The sequence below is a fragment of the Aotus nancymaae genome, unplaced genomic scaffold (genome assembly GCF_030222135.1).
Source record: "Aotus nancymaae isolate 86718 unplaced genomic scaffold, 86718_ANA_hifiasm-v0.15.2.pri h1tg000019l, whole genome shotgun sequence".
NCBI classification, from domain to species: Eukaryota; Metazoa; Chordata; class Mammalia; order Primates; family Aotidae; genus Aotus; species Aotus nancymaae.
Genome location: NW_026988431.1, coordinates 15885645 through 15899361, shown reverse-complemented (window position 1 = coordinate 15899361; position 13717 = coordinate 15885645). Strand labels below are relative to the sequence as shown.

Genomic DNA, 13717 nt, shown 5'->3' with positions numbered 1-13717 from the left:
GGCTGTCCCTGCTGCCTGCATTTGACCAGATCATTGATGACAACAGGCCTGAAAAGTGTCACGATGTTACCCGTTTCGATTAGAGCCATGTTTTACTAGGGACCTTGGAACAAGGCTGAATTTAAATGATTAACAACTAAGTTTCCGAAGCCAAGTCAACATATCTCCTTAATCCTGTGTGGTCTAAATTAGATTTTTTAAAAGAGGGAACGTGCCGTTGATTATAATCTCTCAAAATCTCTTGGAGCTAAACAACCTGTAAGATAGGAAAGTTGTCATTTACCATCTCTAAAACTTCACTGACAGTCATGGTTTGGATATATTTAACTTCTGGTAAACAATGATAAACATTCGCTTTATCACTCCTGTCAGTTCGTAGGAATCTTTCAATCTTCTAAAGCATTAGTCCCCCCTTTTTTTGAAACTCATTTCTGTCAACAAGAACAGGAAAATATTTTGTTTATAAATGCTGTTTGCAACCTGGGGCTGTTTTGTTTTATGAACAGATTCTCCAAATCTTCTATGCCTTTGAACGTGGTCTAACTCTAATGCTTAAACCCCAGAGCCATCTGAGAGCCTGGCACAGTAGACAGGGCAGCATGATGCCTGCGTGCCGTCAGAGCGCTAGAGCCAATGCCTTCTACAGTTCACGTGTTAACTTCTCAGTTACAGATCTCTTTTTGTACTGCAGTGACCTTTGTGAACATTAATTGTTTTGTTTCCAGATACCCATGTTATGTTATGAGACAGAGTCTCACTCTGTCACTCAGGCTGGAGTGCAGTGGCATCATCTCGGCTCACTGCAATCTCTGGCTTCCGGGTTCAAGCAAAACTCCTGCCTCAGCCTCCCAAGTAGTTGGGATTACAGGCATCTGCCACCACGCCTGGCTAATTTTTTGGTATTTTTAGTAGAGATGGGGTTTCACCATGTTGGCCAGGCTAGTTTTGAACTCCTGACCTCAAGTGATTGACCCACTTCAGCCTCCCAGAGTTCTGGGATTACAGGTGTGAGCCGCTGTGCCCGGCCAGATTTCTTAATATTATTACTACGACTTCACATTTACTTACATTACTTCCTCACGTTTTTACTTCTTTCACAAGTAGAATTTTTTTAAATGTTGCAATACAGGAACATGTCTGGAAGGTCGCACAGTGTGTCCCTTCTCCTAATTCTTTAGTAAGCCTGAGTGCTCGGGCTCTCTTAAAAGGCTATTTCTCCCCTTTGAAGCCTCCCCACTCTTTTTCTCATTTGAGCCACAAATAGTCTGGTTTCTACTGTACTGAAGCAAATTAACCTAGTAAGAAACAGACTGACTTTTTTTTACTGGCTGTAGTTCTAAGCACAAGAAAAAGGGAAAGGAGACCAAATAAAGGAATGGGAAAATAAGACACTGAAAGGGAGCCAGCTCGGGATTTGGAAGGGATGAGAGCTTCCGCCGTGGCAGGATGTGCCTTTCTTGCACTGTTTACTCTCAGTTCAGAAATAGAGGAGGAAAGAAGGTAGCTCGTGCTTCAACCTGAAATGGATGTGACACATACCAGGGCTCCCACAGAGTGTAATCGGACACTGGATGTCATTATGCAAGTGTATGCATATGAATAAATCATCTTCCTCAACCTCACACTCAAGGTTGAAGTAAGCGTGAGGGCGTGTCATGCCAGCCACAGAGGGAGCAACTGAGAAATGCTGGGCTTTACTCGCCGGACTCCCCCAACTCCGCCGCCAGGTTGCATCTGAATGCGCTTTGAACCCTTGATAAAATGAACTTTCAGTCTTAAGACCTTTAGAACTTCTGCTCCCTTCCATTGGGAAAGGCTCTACCTGGCTTAAGGAGGTGGGTGGGGAAGGGGTTCGTCTGAGGAGGATGACATGGTGTGGTTGTTTTTAAGATGTTCACCCTAGCGACATTCAAGCTAGTGGTGTGTTCATTTTATTTTTATGAAAACTTCACCTAGAATGTGTTCTAGTGGTATTTGGAGGCCTGCTTAAAGGAAGGAGATACTTAAATTTGCTTACGTGAAAAATGTGCTTGCTTTGTTCTTTATGAAATAGAGAACTTCAGACAGATTGCTTAAGGCCCTGGGCCCCTCCGATTAGAATGCTAAGATCCATTCAGTGTTAGCATATGGTTTTATTTTGCATGAACATGGATGAGATAGAAGATAATGTGGATTATGGGTAGGAAATGTTCTAGCAAGCTGCTGATATGCCTCTGAGTATGGCGATCAGGCTTTTTCTTACTTGTGGGCCTGTTACGAGACCCCATTAGAGTGTTTTATTTTTACTTCAATGAATCAGAAGTATCATGTAAGGTTAGGAAGGCATTCAAAATATATTTCTAGCCTGACAAGAAACTTAGAGTGACTGTAATATACATAGATTAATTCAACCAATGTTCCAAGTGCTCATCAGACTTTCACTTCAACTCTGCAAGCCTCGATTGAGTTCCCAGTTTGTCCAAAGCACCGTTGGGGGAAAGCAGATGTGGACAGATGATTCGAAGGTTTGTGACTAGTATCGGTGATCAGCGAAGAAACAGCTCACCATCACTAGAATGTACTCTTGATGGTGTTAGAGGCTACTGCACGGCAGGAGGGATACAGCTGGAGAGAAGGCTTTGTATGGCACGCTCAGCTGCATAGACAGGTCTTTAGGTGTTCAGGAGTTTACTGGGAAAGGCTGTGTATTTTCAGAGCCAGGGACCCCTGTGTGGAGGCAGTCAGACTTCTGGTTGATCACAACGGGCAGTTTGGGCCAATCCAGTTAAGGAAGAAGAGGATCTTAGAAATTGTGATATTTAACTGGAGCATGGTCTTGTGCCTGAAAGGACCCTATTTTATTTTCTTAACCAAAAAACCACTTTATATATACCACAGATATAGTAAATTACCTGTCTCAATGACAGAATTTTCCGTAGCGCCTTTATGTCACGAGATTTCATTGTAGAGTACTTTATTTGCAACACGGACACTTCCTATAAGTTTCTGTTGTTTTTGTTCATTCAAACTATTGCTCATTAAACAATTATTCAAGATGTTCAAGATGCTCCTTCGTTTGTGTAGGGTTACCTGGTCTTTTAAAAAGTATGTACATGGTTTCACTGTTTACTTTTAGGGAAAAAGGAACAGTGGCTTCAGACAGTGCTTCTTTGGCAGCCAGAAACACTGCAAGTTGACAAAGCTTTGTCCGGCAATGGGGTACACGTTCAGGCTGGCTGCTCGAAACGACATTGGCACCAGGTATGACATCTCCTTGCCCTCCTGCCCTTCAGCCTTTGGATGGTGACGCTGAGCCTTCTCGTACGTCACTGGAAGGCATGAGGAAGCCCACCGCCTCCACACTAAATCAACTTGAGGTTTTCTAGGAGGGAATTCTAATCTGAGGGGTGAAGGCCCCCTCTAAGCTGGTGAATGTCACTATGGCCTCTGCAGTCTTGCAAGCTGTATTGCAAAGACCCCACCAGGCCTCTAGGAATCAAGGTAAAAGTAGCAGTAAGGAATTGAAAGGAATTCCTCTTGGGGCTTTATTTTTTTTAGATCACATGCCTTTTTCTCTTTATCACTTTAGCAAGCCCTTCATTCAGTTGCCCTTTTTCAATTATATGAGAGTTTTCTGGTACAAAGAAATTGCTGCTGGGCCGGCCATTGTTGTTAAGCCCAGGGCGGATACAGAATTGGAGAAAACCCGGACTGTCTTGGAGGCCTCTGCAGGCCTCTAGGCTGTATGAGAAGGGCAAGAACGGGTGTACTGTAAGGTATCAATTGATTAAAGACGCTTTGAAAAGGCCACGTTTCAATTGCACTTGCGGGGTGACTCTTGATTAAGGGAAAAATCTTTTTCTTTCATCACTGCTTGTTGAAATCTTCTTAAAGGTTTTGCACATCAGTGGTCCCCAACCTTCTTTCCAACCTAAAGAGCCTCTTTTTAACATCACAAAGTTTTACAGACCTGCCTCTGCCACCATGGTAGCCATTATAATTTTAGAGTTCACTGGTCGAAAAAGTCATACTGATAAAGCCTTCTGTGGTTCAGGATTTTTTAAATGAATTGGAAGCATCTGCAAACTTTCAAAAAACAGCACTTGTATATATTGGTAAAACATTTATGTCATCCACAAATATTTGTTGCTCACATTGATTTGAAGGCTCCTTGACCCATAAATTAATAAACATTGCATTATGCTATGCCTTCTGTCCAGTGCTTTTGGGAGGAGGCGGGGGGAGGAATGAATTCTTTTTACTTTTTCTTTTTTGAGACAGAATCACACACTCACACACTGTCACCCAGGCTGGAATGCAGTGGTGCGATCTCGGCTCACTACAGCCTTCACCTCCTGGGTTCAAGCAATTCTCCTGCCTCAGCCTCCCAAGTAGCTGGGACTATGGGTGCGTGCCACCACACCCAGCTAATTTTTTGTATTTTTAGTAGAGACTGGTTTCACTTTGTTAGCCAGGATGGTCTCCATCTCCTGACCTCGTGATCTGCCCACCTCAGCCTCCCAAACTGCTGGGAGGGGAGAAATGAATTCTTAAGTACAATTGTCTTTCAGTTTCCACAGGAGATTGGTTTCAGGACTTCCCCCACTTCCCTGCCATGAATACCAAAATCTATGGATGCCCCAGCCCCTGATATAAAATGGCATAGTAGGCCGGGTGCGGTGGCTCACGCCTGTAATCCCAGCACTTTGGGAGGCTGAGGTGGATGGATCACAAGGTCAAGAGATCGAGACCATCCTGGCCAACATGGTGAAACCCCGTCTCTACTAAAAATACAAAAATTAGTTGGGCATGGTGGTACGCTTCTGTAGTCCCAGCTACTCAGGAGGCTGAGGCAGGAGAATTGCTTGAACCCGGGAGGCAGAGGTTGCAGTGAGCCAAGATCATGCCACTGCACTCCAGCCTGGCGCCTGGTGACAGAGCGAGACTCTGTCTTAAAAAAAAAAAAAAAAGGCATAGTATTTTATAGTAACCTGCACACATCCTTCCCTCCTTAAATCTTCTCTGACTTGCTTGTAATATCCAATATAATGCCTACACATCACTTCATTCACGTGGACTCAAGATGCGGAGCCCAAGGATACAGAGGGCCAACTGTGTGTTGTCCTGTGACTGGATGCGTGTGTCTAGGTGAAGATCGTTGGGTGGGGGGATAGGGAAGCTGAAGGTGGTTGTAAGGAGTATCACACAAAGGATCCTTGCCTGGCTTTGCTTACTCTACCTGCTAGACTAAGTTGGACAGTGTGCCTGCTTAGCCTTCCTCTTTTAAAAACGCCAAGCCTCTTCACATGCTTCTAACTGTGTGCTTCACTTTCTTTCTCTGCAGTGGTTACAGCCAAGAGGTGGTGTGCTACACATTAGGAAACATCCCTCAGATGCCTTCTGCGCCAAGGCTGGTTCGAGCTGGCATCACATGGGTCACATTGCAGTGGAGTAAGCCAGAGGGCTGTTCACCTGAGGAAGTGATCACTTACACCTTGGAAATTCAGGAGGACGAAAATGTGAGTTTTACAGATTTTATACTTCTCTGTGTTTTGTAGAAATCAGCATTGTTATAGCTACAGGGCACCGTGAAATTAGATTCGCTGCAGAAGTTCAAAACCAAACTCTGAATTTCAGTTGTCGTCACCACCACAACCAACAGCAGCCTGCCTGTTCTCTCACATCTCTGTAAATGACATTTCCATCCTTTCAGCTGGGGAAGCAAAAACCCTTGGAGTCATCCTTGACCCCATATATAATCAGACAGAAAATCCTTTCGAATCTTCCTTAGAAATTATTTAGAAAGTAACCATTTTTTGTCATCTCCACAGCTACTACCCTCTTATGAGCCACCTTGCAATAATATAACATTATTATTGGATTATTGCCTCTTAATATGCCTAACTTCATTCTTACTAGGCTACAGTCTGTTCTCCACACACAGCCTGGGTGGAGAACATCATCTTGTAAAATATAAACAGATCATGTCAGCGCCTTGCTCCAATTTCTTTCCTCTTTCTTCAGAGGAAAACCCCTAGAGCTCTCACAGTGGCCACAAGGTCCTGTGTGAGTGTGTTCTCCGTTACTGTCCTCCTTCCTTCCACTGTAGTCTTGTCAGCCTCTAGTCTGTTCTTGAAACACACCACGCATGCTGTGGCCTCAGGGCCTTTGCAGTTCCTGCCTTCTGGCCAGAATACCTTTCCAGATATCTTTGCCTGCCTTCCCTCATTTCCTTCAGGTCTACTCTCAAATGTCATTCTCTTTGGACAGTCCTTTTCTCATCACCCTGTAGAACAGCACCGTCCAATAGAACTTTCTGCAGTGATGGAAATGTTTTAGAATTTGTGCCGTGCAGTATGGTGGCACCTGTACACCTGTGACTCTCAAGCCTCTGACATATGGCTTGTTGGACCACAGTACTGTTTTTAATTGTAACAAATTTACATTCAAAGAGCCACATGTGGCTACCATATTTACCTCCAGCAGCTGTAGAAAGCCGTCACCAGTTCCACCACCATATCCTCTTAGTTTTTGTCATAGCACTTAATGCCATGTGACTTACGTAGGGGCTTTTCTGTTTTGTCTTTTCTCACTGGAATGCAAGCTGCTTGTGGGCAAGGCCTTTTATAAAAGTTCTTGGGCAGTGCTGAATCCTTAGAGCCTAGAGGTCAGCCCAACGCAGAGAAGGGGCTGAGTAGTATTTTGATGAGTGAATGATCGAATAATAGGGATAGAACTATTGAATGAGTTTCCTGAATTCAACTTTGAGTGGGATGCTTGCCCTCCTAAAGGATTATGCCCTTTCCCATCTAAGCTGTCCTTTCTCTCTTGGCCAGAAGAGGGCACTGTGTGGTCAGGAAGCTCAGCCACACATTATTGCATAGCACATGGCAGCTTGATAGTAAAGACCTCAGTACAAAGGGCTTTTTTCATGACAACATTAAAAATGTTAAATGTATTTTCAAAAACTGCTTGACTCCTTTGTCACAATAAATTTGACCAGACCAGGATAAATTACGGTGTGATGGAGATGGATTTTTATTTAAAGCTCAAGTGCTATCCACAATACTCTGGGCTTCTGATTTTTCCCTTTTGCAGTAGCTGACAGACCTCTGGCCTGTTGCTGATGACGACAGGGAAAGACAGGATAAAAATCCCACATTCAAAGGAAGGTATTTAATGCCCAGAATTTTTGAGACTGATGTTTCTTCCTGGCTTTGCCTTTTCAGGATAACCTTTTCCACCCAAAATACACTGGAGAGGATTTAACCTGTACTGTGAAAAATCTCAAAAGAAGCACACAGTATAAATTCAGGGTGAGTCAGTCATTTTGCTACCTGAACCGCTGAAAAATGAAACTGTTTTATATTTCACCATTTACCGTGTCAGATTGACTCTACAGGTTAAAAAATGTACTTTACATTTTGAAAGTAACATTTATAAAGTGCACACGGTGCTTTAATCTTAAAACCAACTTTTGAGCCCAAAAGTCGTCATAATGTGCTATCATAAATTGCATGTACAGCATGGCCAGGTGCCCTCACCTGGGAAGATGTACACCAGGTTCTGGAGTGCACCCGTCACTCACCTGCACTCCATGCCTTTCTCCTTCTAATCAGACTTCTCTTTGCTCTTCATTTTCCTTTGCTCTTCTGCCATTTATTTTTCCTCACTTGTTTTTAATTTTCTCTTCATTACCCACTCCCTTCTCACCTGGGCGGTCTTTGGTCATTAACAGCCACCATTAATGTTCCTGTAGGTCTGTGTGTGGCCAAATAAGTGAATATGACTTTATGATCACAAAGAGATCAAAACAATATGCTGCAGCTCCGTATTTCCTAATTTGACAAGTGTGTGTCTGGGAAGATACTATTGTTTTCTGATTCCACATGTTCTTCTCTAATTGGGGGACCAAATGGTGTTATTTGGCACATAGCAATCACCCAATAAATAGTTGCCAAATTATCAAGTGCAGTATGTGACTATTTGAAGGAAATGATAATTTTTGACATTTTTTAAAACCCTTATTCTCGAAGCTATGAGAACATAGCTATACTGCTAACATTTCTCCACAAGGTGGCATTACCCTACTCTTTAAAAAGTGAAGCAATTTTTTTTTTTTTTTTTGAGATGGTGTCTCACTCTGTCACCAGGCTGGAGTGCAGTGGTGCGATCTCAGCTCACTGCAACCTCCAACTCCCTGATTCAGGTTATTCTCCTGCCTCAGCTTCCCGAGTAGCTGGGATTACAGGCACGTGCAACCACGCCCACCTAAGTTTTGTATTTTTAGTAGAGGTGGGGTTTCACCATGCTGGCCAGGATGGTCTTGATCTCTTGACCTCATGATCCACCTGCCTCTGCCTCCCAAAGTGCTGGGATTACAGGCGTGAGCCACCGTGCCCGGCCAAAGTGGAGCTATTTTTATGGATTCCCCCACCACCATATATTTCCTTCCACAAAACCATACAAACTAGGTGATGACATACTCGTTTTATGATGTCTTTTTGAAAGGGTAAAAATGTCTTTAGCTAAAAGCCACCTTCTGGTTTTGTTTTTAATTGTTGATAACCAACTATACGGTAAATGATTTCTAGAATAAATACTGTTAAATCAGTACTTGAGTTTAAAGAGAAAAAAAGTGTGTCTGTCTGAGTTTAGGGATACCTTCATCTCACCATGTCAAAAAGTGACCATTAATTTAATAATCCCTGATAACTAAAGCATGCTAATGTTTCCTCGGTTGTGTTCTAGCTGACTGCTTCTAATATGGAAGGAAAAAGCTGTCCAAGTGAAGTCCTTGTTTGTACGACAAGTCCTGACAGGCCTGGACCTCCTACCAGACCACTTGTCAAAGGCCCAGTTACATCTCATGGCTTTAGTGTCAAATGGGGTATGTTTCGCTGCTGCTGCTGTTTTTCTTCCTTTGGGCAGATTTTTTTTTAATGATTAATTTTAGTAGTGACTAGCCAAAAAAATTATGGATGACATTATTTGCAGAAGTTTTCTGCGTTCAGAATATACGTGTGAAAAACATCCTGAGAATTTTACAAATTGGAATGGACAATTTCATTAAAATGTAATCATATGGAAAATTAAATTTTAGTGGAAATTAAAATGGATGATTTTTAAGAGTATCTCATGTACTTTCTGATTTTTCTGTATTACATATTTTTTCTCCTATGTTTTTAAGGCACTGATTTGAATGTAGTAATCTCTGCATGCATCATTCATTTCTTCAGTTAAACCTTAAAAAATTAGCAATATTTAATAGAACATTTGGATTTATAAAGTTAATACTGAAAATAAATTTCAGAATTTAGATTTGTTAAGTAAATTTTGGCACGGACAGTGTTTAAGTTGCAATGAATTAGGGGTATTTTTGTTTTCGTTGCTGTTTGTTGTATAGCCAGAGTCTTGAACTTCAGGAAATTTTAAAGTTGATAAGGAGTGTGTTATGCATACCATTTTTACTAATGTCATATAATAATATTAACTAATAGGCAAAAAAAAAGATGAAATCTAAAATAAAGATTTTACTTTGCAGCCAAGTAACATAAGGGGAATTTAAAACATTATTACACCAACCACTGAGACATACAACAGTTTGAAGTTATCTAATAATTGTGAGATAGAATTATTAGAATTTCCATTTCCCTGGAAGATAGATATAATTCAGAGAAATGATAAAAATCTAAATGTGCTTTTTGCCAGACCGTAGAGCTTTTTTCTCAAAGAATCCTAGAAAGTTCTATCAACACTATTTACTTTCATTAGCTATATGCTATAATATTTAACTTTATAATTATTATTGTAAATATCTACTACTGAAGTGTGTGTGTATGTATATATATATATATATATATATATATATATATATATATATATATATAAATGGAAATACTAGGTGAAAGGAGAGGGGAAGTGAATGTTCTAAATCTACATATAAGTAAGCTTAAGGTTTTTTAGAGAAGTGTCCTCTTATATTTTCTAAGAATATAGAGGTGGCCGACTGATAGTAGACATTCTTTATCATTTTGCAAAATTAGACTGCAAGGAATGTGTTTTTCTGCTCAGAGAATAAAATTCCCGCAGGCACAGAGTTATGGGTAGACTATATACTCAAGGTGCCTAGGGCTCTAGTAATAAGCCAGAACCTTCTTCCTCAGACTGGCTGCTGGTGCACAGGTCCTTACTGACCTACACCTCTGGTTTCACACCACATTCACCTGGGATGTAAAGTTTGCTCGGTAGGAAACTGTGCTAGAGTGGACTTACCCCACTTGGATATTTTATTTATTTTGTAACAAATTTTGTACTTCTCTTTTTGTTCCTTTCCATCACTCAAAAGAATCTGGTCACTGATACAATAAGTGAAATAAAAAGAATAAAATAAGAAAAATAAAAACTATGAATATGTCATCTTATATTGAAAATCCTCAAATATAGTAAAGAGCATCTTCAAGTAAATTCAGCAAGTCGATCAGTTTGTACTGAGTTTTGTTCATGTTTCGCTACGTGAATGCTCTTTGACATTTCCAGATCTAAGAACTTTGAATAATTTGATAGTATGCAAAGATTCCTGGTTTGTTTGTTTCTTTTTTTCAACAAAGAAGTTGGTGAAATAAATTATTTTGCCTTTTGGTCAAACCTAGAATTAAGACAGTATAGTGGTATGTGATTCTATGAGTCCTGATGATGTTTACTGATAAAAATCAATATCCTTTTATTACTAATAAGACATTTGGTTATTTTCCAGATCCTCCTAAGGACAATGGTGGTTCAGAAATCCTCAAGTACTTGCTAGAGATTACTGATGGAAATTCTGAAGGTGAAGTTTCTGGCAATTGTTTTATTCAAATCCAGTAGCCAGCTCTATTTTCTAATATAGTAAACATCTTTATAGTTATAGTGAAAAACCTTTCTGAAGATAGAACTATTATTACAGTAAACAGACTTTAATCACATATTGGCAGTTTCTCTATTTCAAACAGCACCAGAGATCAGAGTCAGCTTGAAACTAACATCTGTGTTATTTAAAAGTTTTTCCGTGTCTTTTATTTGTTGGAGTTTTGTTTTTCTTAGGTTTGTTTTTGTGTTTTGAGACATGGTCTCACTCTGTCACCCAGGCTGGAGGGCAGGGGCACAGACACGGCCCACTCCAGTCTCAAAGTCCTGGGCTCAAGTGATTCTTCTGCCTCAGTAGATGAGACAGGATACATTTTTCATAGTGATGGGGTCTCACTGTGTTGTCTAGACTGGTCTCAAACTCCTGGCCTCAAGCAGTCCTCCCACCTTGGCCTCCCAAAGTGCTGGGATTATAGGCATGAATCACCCCACCCGGCCTCTATGTCTTTTTTTGAACTAGAGTTCCTAACTAATCAGATAAATTTAGTGTTTTCATCTCCTAACTTGCTACTTTTTCTGGAAATTCTTATAAGCAAAGTTAGTATCAGAAGCAATCAGCAGGAAGGGTGAGGTGAGACAGGGAAGGGGGGGTGAGTTCAGTAATCTACAAATTCCCATGCATAATACAAACAATATATGGTATTGTGGGCTAGTGACAAGAATCACACTTTTATAACAGGTTTAGGAAATGTCTTTCCGACTTCATTGTCATTTGTGTCAGGTTATTTATTACTATTCATTCTGGGTGGATTAAAGTGGGACAAATGTTAGAAATAAAATTCCTTAGTGCCTTTTTAAAAATTCTAAGGTTTTCTTTCTAATAAAATTCATTAAACTTTAATAGAGATACATATAGTCTTTTTACTTTTTAAATGGCATGTCATCTCAACACTCTAATAATCCCTCTAATCATTAATTTTTTGAACTTTTTAAATTTATTTTGAGGCGGAGTTTTGCTGGTTACCCAGACTGGAGTGCAATGGTGCGATCTCGGCTCACCGCAACCTCCGCCTCCCGGGTTCAAGTGATTCTCCTGCCTCAGCCTCCTGAGTAGCTGGGATTACCGACATGTGCCATCACACCTAGCTGATTTTGTATTTTTAGTAGCGATGGGCTTTTTCCATGTTGGTCAGGCTGGTGTTGAACTCCCAACCTCAGATGATCCGCCTGCCTCGGCTTCCCAAAGTGCTGGGATTACAGGCGTGAGCCACGGCGCCCGGCCTATTAAGTTATTTAAAAAGAGGCACATGTTTATGCCAAAAAAATAGCACATTGCTGTGACTTTTACAAGCAAGCAGTGCTGATACGTGGCTTGCTTTTATTCTGTACCATGAAAACCACCCGGAATTTTTTTGTTTTTAAGTCTGTTGGGTCCTATTATAAGCTAAAAACATGAGAATTCTTTTGAGATGAGCACAGCTGTTCTAAACATAAAATCCTATTTTGTGCTAAAAGCCTGGTTTAGGTTTTCTGTATGAGAAAACCCCATCTAGGATAGAAGTCATGTGTACGCCAGTGGCTCATTGTGAATATTTAACAATGGTTTGAATTATCATGGCTCCTTTCGGCTACTGATGACAAATCAAAATAGGGCCCATTCTGGACTTAACAGGTAACAACTTTGCCACTGCATGGCTGAGTGAGTGAGTGAGTTTTTTGGCCCCTAATATCAGGATAATTGCCTTTACTATTTATTCCCTTTTTTCATATGGCCTTAGTGCATATGACTTTGTTGTGAATCTAAACTAATAAGCTGTTGGGAGAATTTGTGGAAGTTACTCTGGTTAAAATACCAGGGAATAGTGTAAAAGTATTTCCCCTAAAACAACTTCATGTAGTAAAAGCTTTTGTAAAGTGGTCAGCTAGAAACACAGCATGAGTGGGAATAAGACAGAGAAGTGAAGAGCATCCCAGCGGCCCGGATTTGGGAGTCAGGCAGGCAGCCGCCGCCAGCCCTGGGTGCCCTTGCTTCCGACAGCGTCAGCCTCGGGGGGTAACCATACTCCTGGCGATCCTGTTTCTCTCTTCGGTTCCGAAAGGTGGTCGGATCACTTGGGTCATGCCGAGCGTTTGGTCTTTGTCGGTTCCCCAGGCATTTTTGTCCTTTTTTTTTTTTTTTTTTTTTTTTGAGACAGAGTCTCATTCCGTCACCAGGCGCCAGGCTGGAGTGCAGTGGTGTGACCTCGGCTCACTACAACCTCCGCCTCCTGGGTTCAAGCAATTCTCCTGCCTCAGCCTCCCGAGTAGCTGGGACTACAGGCATGTGCCACCATGCCAGCTAATTTTTTTGTATTTTTAGTAGAGACAGGGTTTCACCTTGTTGACCAGGATGGTGTCGATCTCTTGACCTCGTGATCCACCCGCCTCGGCCTCCCAAAGTGCTGGGATTACAGGCGTGAGCCACTGTGCCTGGCTGCGTTTTTGTCTTTTAAGGGAGGCTCCTTGAAGACAGTCAAAGCCCCAGTCTTTCCAAAGGGATTTCACTTCCTTTGAGCTCAGGCAGATCGGAACAGGGAGACACTCTTGCGTACTGCCCCAGACTTGCCAGAAGCCTCGTGGCCAAGAAGTAGCCTTGTGCCTGGCTCTCTTGAGGCCTCCTCACACCAGGAGCTTTCATAGCTTGCTCCTCCCTGTCCTTTGTCTGCTACCCCTCCTCCCGTGCCAACTGCACGTTTCGTATGGTTTCCCACATCCAAGCCTTATAGCAAATGTAATTGTGGTGATAATAAGTAGTCTACCCAGCAACACTAAGTATTAAATATGACCCCATGTTATTTTGGTATTTAACTTTGTTTAAAAAAAAAACAACAGAGCTTTCTGGCTACTTAAAAAG

The 13717-nt window shown here is 41.5% G+C and overlaps 1 protein-coding gene across 3 annotated transcripts in view; it reads left to right on the top strand.

Annotated features, from left to right (window-relative positions):
- Positions 1-13717, top strand: part of FNDC3B (fibronectin type III domain containing 3B) — a 371599-nt gene that overhangs the window by 302468 nt on the left and 55414 nt on the right. For all 3 annotated transcript variants that reach the window (XM_012466702.2, XM_021674622.2, XM_064378642.1), the window contains exons 12-16: positions 3116-3240; positions 5324-5498; positions 7209-7295; positions 8731-8869; positions 10736-10807. In XM_012466702.2, coding sequence (XP_012322125.1) covers positions 3116-3240; positions 5324-5498; positions 7209-7295; positions 8731-8869; positions 10736-10807 — 598 coding nt within the window. The remainder of the gene's footprint in view (positions 1-3115; positions 3241-5323; positions 5499-7208; positions 7296-8730; positions 8870-10735; positions 10808-13717) is intronic.